The 11,907-nt window shown below is 35.9% G+C and overlaps 1 protein-coding gene across 2 annotated transcripts in view; it reads left to right on the top strand.

Moving 5' to 3' along the window:
• LOC148942004 (uncharacterized) overlaps positions 1–11,907 on the top strand; it is a 53,388-nt gene that overhangs the window by 3,737 nt on the left and 37,744 nt on the right. For both annotated transcript variants that reach the window (XM_089103007.1, XM_089103006.1), the window contains exon 3: positions 6,664–6,765. In XM_089103007.1, the coding sequence (XP_088959133.1) occupies positions 6,664–6,765 (102 nt within the window). The remainder of the gene's footprint in view (positions 1–6,663; positions 6,766–11,907) is intronic.

The following is an 11,907-nucleotide window of genomic DNA, read 5'->3' as shown; positions in this document are numbered from 1 at the left end:
AAACTGATTTCTGTTGAAAATAAACATTGCCAAACATCTTTATACATCATCTATTTAAACCTTTTGAGGAAAACAGACAAATCCAGAACACTTGTTCAAAACCTATCCAAACTAAAAAAAAAGCTTCTTCTTATGCTCCTGATTTTTCAATTTAACAAACATTAGTAAGTTTGGAATGTCAACTCCTTTAGAGACAGTTTTCAGTTTGGGAATTTATTGCATGCTATAGTTCATAGGTGTGGGGTTTTTCCTGTCTTGTTAGAAATCTACCAGAAGATCTCTCTTCCACATAGGTTATAATTCCAAGGAAAGTACATTTTACGGTCAATGTTTCCCCTTGTTTATTTAAGATGGGAACAGGGACTTAACTTTTTTGTTTACATAGGCTCCTGGCCATGTGCAACTTTTTTTTGTCCTTTTTGTGTATTTTTAAAAGATTTTTAAATTTGCACCCTTGAACATGTTAAGGTAATTATTAGACTGAATTACCCATTCATTTCTTTGTGGGAGATGTGTCCTGGGAGAATTGATCTGACATTGACAGTCACATCAAGAATTTCCCTGGAATACCCCCTCCCTCGGAAAATACCCCCCCCCCTGATAAATACCCCCGGTGGAAAATAAGGCTTTCCAAATTTGAGAATATTATTTGAATTTTGTTTTTGTTATTTCCGGAGGGGAAAGGAATTTTGGTACTTGTGTATTATGCACCACTCACTCGAGTTTACGCGGTGTAAAATTCGAGAACACACCGTTTTTTTTTGTTAGTTTCTTCGTTACTTTAGAAATAAATTTGCGCTATAGATTCGCACAGTAGGGGGGGGGGGGGTTAGCATAGCGGGTCTGCATTCAACAGTTATTATGTACAATTATTCTGAAAATTATATAGATAGACAAATAAGTATATATTAAAAACAAATATATGGCCATGAACACAGTAAAATAACATAAATGAAAGGTATAAATAACATAAACTTTGATCAGCGATCAAACAGTTCGTGGTAAAGCACTGTAAATAAGGAGCAACCTGGCTTAATAGTAACCGAAACTCTAAAAAACGGAATTTTGATATCACTAGATACATCAAAAGAATCGGATCTTTATGCTGATTTCAAATATTAATCAAAAAACTTTTTGCATAAAATAAGTTTTTCAAAAAAAAGTAAAGAACTCCATTAAACCAAAAATGAAAAAAAATAGAATTAAATAATCTACCAAGCATACAACTACCACAAATCAGTATTAATAAATAAATGAAACCCAAAAACAAACAGAAATTAAAATAAAGTCAAACTCAAAACAAGCAGAAATTAATCTGAGTAGGGTTCTAAACCCTATGATTTCTAAGAGCCAGAATATAATTTGTGCTTTACTAAAAAAAATGTGCATTGTCAGTTTAATATACATATGCTGATATTTATTCCTTAAAATCATAATTAATTTTTTATTTCTTAAAGTTATAAAAGTGAATACATTTAAAAGAATCTTTTCAGTAAAGTACAAATTATATTCTGGCTCTTAGAAATTATAGGGTTTAGAACTAGGGGCAGAACTGACCCTAGTCTCATAACTTACAACCCTTGTCCCTAGTCTCTGGGGTTGGTTTCAACCCCAAAAGCCTTGTTATATGATATTTAGACTATTTTGAATACAATGGCTATCTCAAAATTTTTATTAGATGCATTTCGGGACAATGACGTGTGTGTAGGGGGGAGAAGGTAGCTGCCCTCTGATCACTTTGATTTTTAAAAAGGGCACTAGAGCGTCTGATTACCAATCCAATGAGCCCCCTTTGATGTTAATATGGTCACACTTTCTATAAAAACCCTACATGTCGCTAAGGCAAAACTTACAGCCCTTGGCCTGCGAGCTGAAGACATTTGCCGTGCCCAGAGACATAATTTCCAGATATTTCTGATAGGCTTAACAAAATGGCTATATCGAAATTTTGACTGTAAATGTTTGAGGAAATGATAGGCGTGGAGGGAGACATTTGCCCTCTGATCACTTTCGGCTAATAAAAAAGGCACTAGTCCTCTCAATTTCCAATTAAATGAGCCCTTTTTGAAGCTTCTACGACAAAAATTTCTATAAAAACGGTAAATGCCCCAAAGGCATAACTTACGACCCTTGTCCTGAGGGCTATGGGGGGAGGGTTGTCATCCTCAAAGACATAATTTCCACACCTTTCAACTACGTTGAACAAAATGGCTATCTGAAAATTTTGATTGGATGTGTTTGGGGATATTGTGAGCGTGAGAGGGGGTTAGTTACCCTCCAAACACTTTCGACTATTAAAAATGGCACCAGCCCTCTCAGTTTCCAGTTGAATGAACCTCTTTTGAAGTTTCTGCGACAACGCTATCTATAAAAACCTTATATGCCCCCAGGGTATAACTTACAACCTCTGCCCTGGGGGCTCTCGGGGGTTTGTCATCCTCAAGTACATAATTTCCAGAACTTTCAATTACATTAAACAAAATGGTCATCTTAAAACTTTGATTGAATGTGTTTGGGGAAATGGTGGGCGTGAGACAGGGGTTAGTTGCTCTCCAATCACTTTCGACTATTGAAAAGGGCATTAGCCCTTTCAATTTCCAATCAAATGAGCCCTTTTTGAAGTTTCTACGACAAAACTTTCTATAATAACCATAAATGCCCCCAGGGAATAACTTACAACCCTTGCCCTGAGAATTGTGGGGGGGGGGGTTGTCATCCTCAAAGACCTAATTTCCAGAACTTTCAACAACGTTTAACAAAATGAATATCTTAAAATTTTGATTGGATGTGTTTGAGGAAATGGTGGGCATGAGAGGGGGGTTAGTTGTTCTTCAATCACCTTCGACTATCAAAAAGGGCTCTAGCCCTTTCAATTTCCAATCGAATGAGCCCTTTTTGAAGCTTCTACGACCACTCCTTCTATAAAACTTCAGATACCCCCAGGGCATAACTTACAACCCTTGCCCCAAAAACTGAATGTGTAAACTTGATAACTACATTGAAGCAACTAGTCATCTCAAAATTTTGTGTGGATGGCTTTGGGGGAATGATGTACATGATAGAGTTGTGACTTGCCCTCCGATCAGTTTCAAGTATTAAAAAGGGAACTAGCCATTCTGGTTTCCAATTGAATGAGCCCTTTTCGAAGTTTCTACGACAGCTTCTTCGATACGAAGTTTCCTGGTCCAAAGAAAAAAAAAAATAATACATTGTGCCAGCATCTTTCTTTACTTAGGCAGCGCTATTGCGCTGCCTATGATATAAGTTTCATCAAGTTTTGTCTTACCCATCAAAAGTTACGAGCCTGAAATATTTGCCTTATTTTCGAAAAAAGGGGGAAACACCCCCTAAGCGTGATAGAATCTTAATGAAAATCAAACCACTAGATTAAGCACGGCAGAATACCCTACTGTAGAAGTTTCAAGCTCCTATCTGCAAAAATGTGGAATTTTGTAATTTTGGCCAGAAGAAAGATCACGGATGCTTGTTTATTTGTTTGTTTTTTTTTCCCCAGGAGTGATCGTATCGATCCAGTAGTCCTAGAATATCGGAAGAGGGCTCATTTGAACGGAAATTAAAAGTTCTAGTGCCCTTTCTAAGTGATCAAAAAAATTGGAGGGCAACTTGGCCCCCTCCCACGCTAATTTTTTCTCCAAAGTCACCCAATCAAAATTTTGAGATAGCCATTTTGTTCAGCATAGTTGAAAATCTAATATATATGTCTTTGAGGATTACTTAACCCTCGCAGTCCCCGGGAGAAGGGATGCAAGTTATGAACTTTGCCCATTGTTTACAAATAGTATTGATTATTGGGAAGTATACCGACGTTTTCAGGAGGGAATTTTTCTGGTGGAGGAGGGGGTTACGTGGGAGGATCTTTCCTTGGGGGAAGGGACTTTTTCCATGAAGGGGGCGCCGGATTTCCCAGTATTATTTAAAAAACGATCTGAGATTAAATAAAAAAACAAGTTTTTTCAACTGAAAGTAAGGAGGAATATTAGAACTTGAAACGAACAAAAATTACTACGTATATATGGGGGTTCGTCCCCTAGTCAATACCTCGCTCTTTACGCTAATTTTTTTTTAATGCTTTCAAAAGAGCTATCTAGTCTAATTAAACAGGTTTTGTGATTCAAGAATTTTTTATTAGAACAAAATTTGAACTTTAGCGTAATACTTGAACCCATAATACACAAGTAACAAAACTCCTTCCACTTACAGAAATTAAATAAATAAAACTCAAATAAAATTCTCAAATTTGGAAATCCTTTTTTCCATGGGGGGGGGTATATTCCGGGGGGGGGGGTAAAAGTATTTGGACAGTTTGAAGTCAGAAAACAATTCTTTCTAGGTATATAGCCACTAAAAAATTACAGAAGAATAGCGAGGTATCTCGAAATTTTTTTAACTAAAAAAAAAGAAAGAAAAAAAATCCCAGTATAAAGTAAGTGCAATGTTTCATTTAAGTGTTTTTTTCCCAAGTGTTTTTTTTTTTCAGTGACTGTTTTTCCAAGTATTAAATGCTATTATTAGATTTATGTTATTGACAAGGATCGTTATTTACTTACCATTCATTACTATGGAGAATTTTTTTTTTCCTCCAACCAAAGCATGTAGAAAAATTTTTTGTGGAAAACTTGTTAGGGGTCACTCAGTCACAAATTAGAACTTCCATTTTTCCTTATTATGGGTCAAAATCTATTGGCAGGCAGCCAACAATGGGGCAACAAACATTTTTTCCATGGTTTTTCCCTATTCTGCTTTTTTTTTACTTTGGTTTCCTTATAATTACTATATAGTCCCAAATTTCCAGATTGGACCATGACCCCCTGCCCCCTCCCCCATTGCTGGTGACCGTGGCCTCGTTAAGCCAAAAATGAGTAGAAATAAATTCAAATAATTTTCCAAGCGTAAAACTATGATAAATCACCATAAATAAATGAATTAGGCACAAATTGAACAGAAAATATATTAATTAACCTACTCAAACTCTAAAGAGCAACAATTCCCATGTGCAGAGCTAACAACCGCTGATCCTCCTCAAGGCAAGAAAATAATTTGCACTTTACTGAAAACAAAACGCATTTTAAATGTTTCCACTTTTTTGACTTCAACAAATAAAGAAGTACTAAGACTATTAGGAATATATATCAGAATATGTATATCAAACTGACAATAAACAGTTTTTTTTTTCTTTTTTTTTTAAGTAAAGTGCAAATTAGTTTCTGGTCTGAAGAAGATATGGGTGATGTCAGCCATACTCCTTTTACTTCTTGCTCGTTTTGAGTTTGACTAGGCTATCTATTGTAATTTCTGTTAGTTTTGTGTATCATTTATTTTCTTACTGGTGATTTGTGGTAGTTTTACACTTTGAAGGTAAGAAAAACAAACCCGTAGAATTTGACAACGCTTTTGTCCGTAAAAACTTAAACAATTTAGAATGTGTTGGTTCCCAAAGCCAACTATCCTTTCAAAGGATAGTCAAACCTTCTTAAACTTTTTGGTGCCGTATGTTTTAGCTTAATTTTGATTTTTGATTGCCTAAATTTTTGTTCTTCTTCAATTTTTTTTTTTTAATTTGGCACCCGCTTCTGCCAAAAATTGCAGAAGTTCATATGGAAGTCTTTTCAACACAAGTTCAAGTTTTTAAGACACTTCTGGTGTGTAAATTTTTAGTTTCTTAGCACTTTTCAACAAAACTAAAAAAAAACTAAAAAAAAAGTTTCAAATTTAGAAACCTTATTTTCCACAGGGGGGGGGGGGAGGGTATTTTCCACGAGGGTATTTTACAAGGAGGGGGTATTTCCTGCGGGGGTTACTTTCCGTTGGGGGGCATTTTCCGGGGGGTTAAACACCCCCTCAATTCACTGTTTTTACTTATGTTATGTTACTATGTTCATGGCCGTATATTTGGCTTTAAAATACGCTTATTTGTCTATCTATCTTATTTGCAGAATAATTGTACCAAACACATTTTACCTGCAGACCCGCTATGCTTACCCCCCTCCCCCTAATGTGGAAACCTATAGCGCAAATTTATTTCTAAAGTAACGAAGAAACTAACAAAAAACCGGTGTGTTCTCGAATTTTAAACAGCGTAAGCTTAAGGGAGTGGCGCATAATACACAAGTACCAAAATTCCTTCCCCCTACGGAAATTAAAAAAAATAAAACTCAAATAAAATTCTCAAATTTGGAGTCTTATTTTCAAGGGGGGGGGGTATTTTCCAGGGGGGCATTCACCGGAGGTTATTCGCCTAGAACCATTCATATTATATATTTTGTAATAAAAACTACTGAGCTATCAGAATGTGTCGGTATTCTTCTGAACAGGATCAAGTAAGGTCTATAGAAAGTAACCTCAATATTGTCATAATGTTTGGTAGATTCATCTATTAGTTTATAAAATATCTATTTTCGACAGAAGATTAAATTTGGCCTAGGATGGATGATGGACTATCATTCAACAAGTGAAATGACATTTTTACACAATTTTGGAAAAATTCTGACAGTTTTACGTCAGCTGTACTTCTCACTGAGACTATCAGTCTTAGCTTTACTCTAATTAGCCATGGCTCTCAAAATTTTCATTACGTTCTACCAAGTTGATTTTAATTCTAAATTAACAATGATGTCATCCTTTGATAACAGTCCTTTATTTTAGCAAGTCAAAGATGAATTTGCTGTAGGTATTGACAAAGGGTGGAACAAAAGTTCTAGTCGGTTTGAAAATGATGGAGAACATTTTGATTATGACAGTGAAAAAGTAAGCATTTGTTTTCTTTTATTACTTTTTCAGCTTTTTTCAAAGTGCGTGATTGATCACGGTGTTTTACTTGTAAACAGGTCTTTCTCCATTTAGCTAACTGGTACTTGTTCTTTTTCTATCTTTTGGTCAGCAATAAGAATAGTTAAGGATGACTCTAACTTTTTATCTTCTGTCTAATTTGTTATCTTCTTTGTAAAAAGAATTTTATTCTACTTACCCAAAAAGGAAAAATTACATTTTTCTCTTTACAAAATATTTATTTAGTGAAAAGGTTTTTAGTTGTAGCTGCAAATAATAATTGTTGCTACAGTAGCCGATTCCAGTGAATTTTCCCACTAGGCAAAGCTTATATGATATGAATAATCTTAGTCGCCCACTTGCCTGCAAGTCCTGTGGGCATAAGGAAGTTTTGAATCATATTTTGGTCTCCAATACCCTTCAAATGGCTCATGGATCTGATGACGACATTCATTATCTGGTATATGAAAATGCAGTTCTCTGTAAAAACATTGATTTTGTTTTAAATGTTTTTTTTGTTTTTTTTTTCGTTGCAAAAGCACAAAGAGGTGACAAGTTCCTGATGTAATTATAACAAAAGCTACTACAGTGCTATAGAAAAAAGCAGTTTTTCAAAAAAAATTGATTATATTTAAAAAATAATTTGTTTAAATTACAAAAGATTTTTTACCCCATCAATTTCCTTTAAAATGAGCCATCAATTTTTGTTTGTGAGACTATCTGTCTTGTCCTTACTCTAATTAGGCTCACCTTGACCAAGTTTTCGACTACCAGGTATTACCCTTGACCAAGTCACTGCCTGCACTAGCTGAAACCTAGTAGGGAATAAACCATAGATCATAACAACCAAAAATTGGTAAAAGCTATTGGAAAGAATACCAGTAATTTAGAAACAATTTCCATTTTTAGCTGGTTCAGGTATGGTATGTATTATCGAAATCAGTCCTAACAGTAAAATGATATTTTGAAAACAAATCCAAAGGAAATTCAAACATTAGCCTGAAACCCCGTAAACATGGCATCGGATTAAGACAAAAATACACCACAGGAATTGCAATGGCTGAAAGCCCACAATGCCCTGAATTGAACAACAAGGAAAATCCCTTTTTTGCATTTGTAGCATTGATGTGTGGTCTTCTGTATATTTTTTCTTTTCCTTCTTCACTACTGACGAGGTACTGGAACATAATAGAGGACTATTTAAGGGCTCATTGGGAAGAAAATTGTTATATCTAAGGATTTTTGTATGTACCAAAACATAATATTTAAAATATGTAAGAAGATGAATGACATCATAATCGCTGGTTACAACCATAAATGACGTTACAGTATAAGTATAGGATGGCATCTGTTGATACTGGGGTCTGTTGTTTACTGTATCCAGCCAAGAAAGCCAAAGGCTTTTTTCTGTGATATATAATCATGGTTGCATCGTAGTAACGGTTCATGGTCCATAGCCTAGTAACCAACAATGAAAAAACACTTAAAAAAAACAAAAAAAAACTGGTAAGTGAGAAAAAATTGTTATTTCTAGTGGATTTATTAATAGAGATTATTATCTATAAAAAAACCTTATAAGAGATTGATGTAAATAAAAAGAACCTGAACCTACCTAAATCAGTCTGAATAGTAAAACGTTATTTTGAGAACAAATTTAAAGGTATTCTGACAAACAGCCTGAAACTTCTAAAAATGGTTTTGGGCTGAATCATTTACCTATAAGAGAGGTTCTCATAATTTTTCTTCCGCATTAGGCAAGACAAAGTATTATGGTCTTTCCGTAAAAAAGTTTACTTTTATGTTTGAGATTGGTTTTCCTTAGTAAGGAATTGGTCTCTATGTTGGGCTTTTCCAGTCTATTTTATTTGTAACTAGTTGTAACAACTTTGGAAGGGCTTCATTCGATTGGAAATTGAAATTAAAAGTGACTAGCAACTGCTAGTGCCTGCAGTTGCTACTGCTTGTGGCTTCGACTCCTTTGCGACTATGACTTCTTGTGATTATTACTATTTGCGACTGCGCCTGCTACTTCTTTCCATTGCAACAACGACCAATTGTGACTTTTAGCTTTTACTACTTGTTGCTGCAAATACGTCAAGTTACATATAAATGATGCACCCAATCTTCTCTCGAACCTCCTCACTCTTTATGCTGACGATTCAAAACGTGTTGATAAATACACCTTCTGACCTGCAATCTATCCAAAAGAACCTTAGCATTCTTGGGATTTGGGCTGACACATGGCTCCTCTCTTTCAATGCTGATTAATGCCATGTAATCCACTTTGGCAAACCCAATCCACATCAGCATTACCATCTCCGAGGTAACTCTTTCTGCAGTCTGAAGAAACAGATCCTGAAGTCATTGTTGATCGTCAACTTAAGTTCTGCCCCCATGCTAAATATGTATTGTCGTCTGCCCTCCAATCCCTCAGAATGATCAAAAGAACTATCTCCAGCAGACGCCCAAGTGTGTTTATGAAGCTCTACAAGACACTAGCGTGTCTTGGCGTGCGTGTCCCCAATTTCAGGAAGGCCAAAGAAATACTTGAAAGAGTATCTAGAGTAGAAAATACTAGAAGGCCTGAAGCAAATGCCATACGAAGAGCGTTTACGTCACTTGAAGCTTCCTACTCTCAAATACCGGAGGAAACGAAGCGACATGACTATGGTCCACAAAATTATTCCCAAAAATATTCTTCCTGGTCTCCTTGCCCCCCCCCCCAGAACGTTCTGTGACAGGAAGGCATTCCAAGAAAATCCTCAAAAACCGCTCCTCAATCCGAGAAAAAAGCCATTTCTTCGGTCAGCGGGTAATAAACTTGTGGAATCAACTCTCTGAAGATACAGTGGTTGCTGATTTGGCAGGTGTATTCAATCGAAATCTTGACAAAGAATGGCTACATCAAGAATTCCTGTACAACTGGGATACTGTTGAGTCCTCAACGTAAATGTAGCAAACAACTGCATCAAACAACCTACAGAAATCATAACGGAGCATTACAAGAATGGAAAGTTCTTAGATTCGCTCTGAGCTGCGATTTAAGGTAATTTAAAGTAATGGCTCCCACTATTTACGTCTCTGCCACTATTTGCGACTTTGACTAATTTTGACTGTGGCTGCCATTAACTAGACTGTTACTAAATTGATTGAGACAGCAACACTAATGAATGTGATTGCAACTGGTTGTGACCGAGGCTGTGCCTACTTGTGACTGCGAGTGATGCTATGTGCGACTGAGGCTATTGTCATTGCTACTGTTATTACTGCGCCCAAATATATTGAACTAAGTCAAAGGAGTCTAAGTAAATCCTCTTTGTCAAAATGTTGTAGATGTAATTACTCAGGAAAAGAATAGAGCTTTAAGTTGGAAGTTTCAGGGAAAATTCAGTGGGATGGATATGAAGCTAAATTAAAAAAAAAAAAATATTACGCATCCAAATTGTCAAAAGGCTGTCTGTGCAATATTCCGGGAAACTATGGGTATTACGTTAGGACGTTTGAAGCATGATGTTGGAGAGGCTGAACTAAACCAAACGGCACTTTTTGCATTAAGGTAGGGTAATTATTATCTGGGTAAGCGCAGCAATTTGAATTTTTCCGGGCATCGTGAGGAAGATATTGAACTAGGATTGTTAAAAAGGCATATATTCAATATCTCAGAAATGGTTGAGGGTATTAAGTTGAAGCTTTATGGGTATGTTGAAGAGGCTGATCAATTAAATAAAAAAAAAAAACACTGTGGGCATCCAAGTTGTCAAAAAGACTTATCAGAATATCTCAGAAATGGCTAAGTGTATTTTATGGATGATAAAGTTTTTCTCTTTTTTGTTATTTATTTTGCAACAAATAAAACACCTACCTCAAGGATTGTCGTCAAATAGTTCATGCTAATGAACTGTAAGTAAGGAGCAAATCAGGCCAATAGTCTTAAGCGGGTTGGCACTCTCAGTCTTATTATTGTGAATTTTGTACTTCTTTCTGTTTGCTATGTCTATTCTTTTTGTTGCTTTTAAATGTTTTAGTACAAGTGAAAACTGTTTTTTCATTACTCTCTCAACTTAAAACATGAAATCTATACTTGAATATTCTTGTTCTTATTAATACACAGTATTAATATTTATTAAATATTAGTCTCTTTTTTATTCTTATTTTGCACCCCTTATTTTTAAAGCTAACAGGCTTATTCAAACCTTTTTGCAAGTGTGTTGGGCTCTTCAACTTATTCAAATTGAAGTTCCTTGTGTGTTCTTTTACTCTACTTAACGCAAAGTTGAATTTTGCGTCTACTGGAACCCTTAGAACGTGTTTCCCCGAAGGAAAGGGGATTAAAAGCATGTACAATTACGCAGAGTCAAGAGGATACTCCTCTCCTCTTTCTGTTTATACAAAAAAAATATACATGGTTTAATAATCATCCCTTTTCTTCATGGACCGTCTAAATATTTTCATGGACCACAGGCTGGCGACCGCTGCTTTAGAGCGTGTTTCACCGAAAGAAAAGGGCCTCAAAAGCATGCACAGTTACGCACAGTCAAGAGGATACTCCTCTCCTCTTTCTGTTTATACAAAAAAATATACATGGTTTAATAATCATCCCTTTTCTTCATTGACCGTCTAAATATTTTCATGGACCACAGGCTGGCGACCGCTGCTTTAGAGCGTGTTTCAGCGAAAGAAAAGGGCCTCAAAAGCATGCACAGTTACGCACAGTCAAGAGGATACTCCTCTCCTCTTTCTGTTTATACAAAAAAATATACATGGTTTAATAATCATCCCTTTTCTTCATGGACCGTCTAAATATTTTCATGGACCACAGGCTGGCGACCGCTGCTTTAGAGCGTGTTTCACCGAAAGAAAAGGGCCTCAAAAGCATGCACAGTTACGCACAGTCAAGAGGATACTCCTCTCCTCTTTCTGTTTATACAAAAAAATATACATGGTTTAATAATCATCCCTTTTCTTCATTGACCGTCTAAATATTTTCATGGACCACAGGCTGGCGACCGCTGCTTTAGAGCGTGTTTCACAGAAAGAAAAGGGCCTCAAAAGCATGCACAATAACGCACAGTCAAGAGGATACTCCTCTCCTCTTTCTGTTTATACAAAAAAATATACATA

Source organism: Artemia sp. Qi Xiang Cuo, chromosome 17 (assembly GCF_049724085.1).
Source record: "Artemia sp. Qi Xiang Cuo chromosome 17, ASM4972408v1, whole genome shotgun sequence".
NCBI classification, from domain to species: Eukaryota; Metazoa; Arthropoda; class Branchiopoda; order Anostraca; family Artemiidae; genus Artemia; species Artemia sp. Qi Xiang Cuo.
This window is presented reverse-complemented; position numbering and strand designations above follow the sequence as displayed.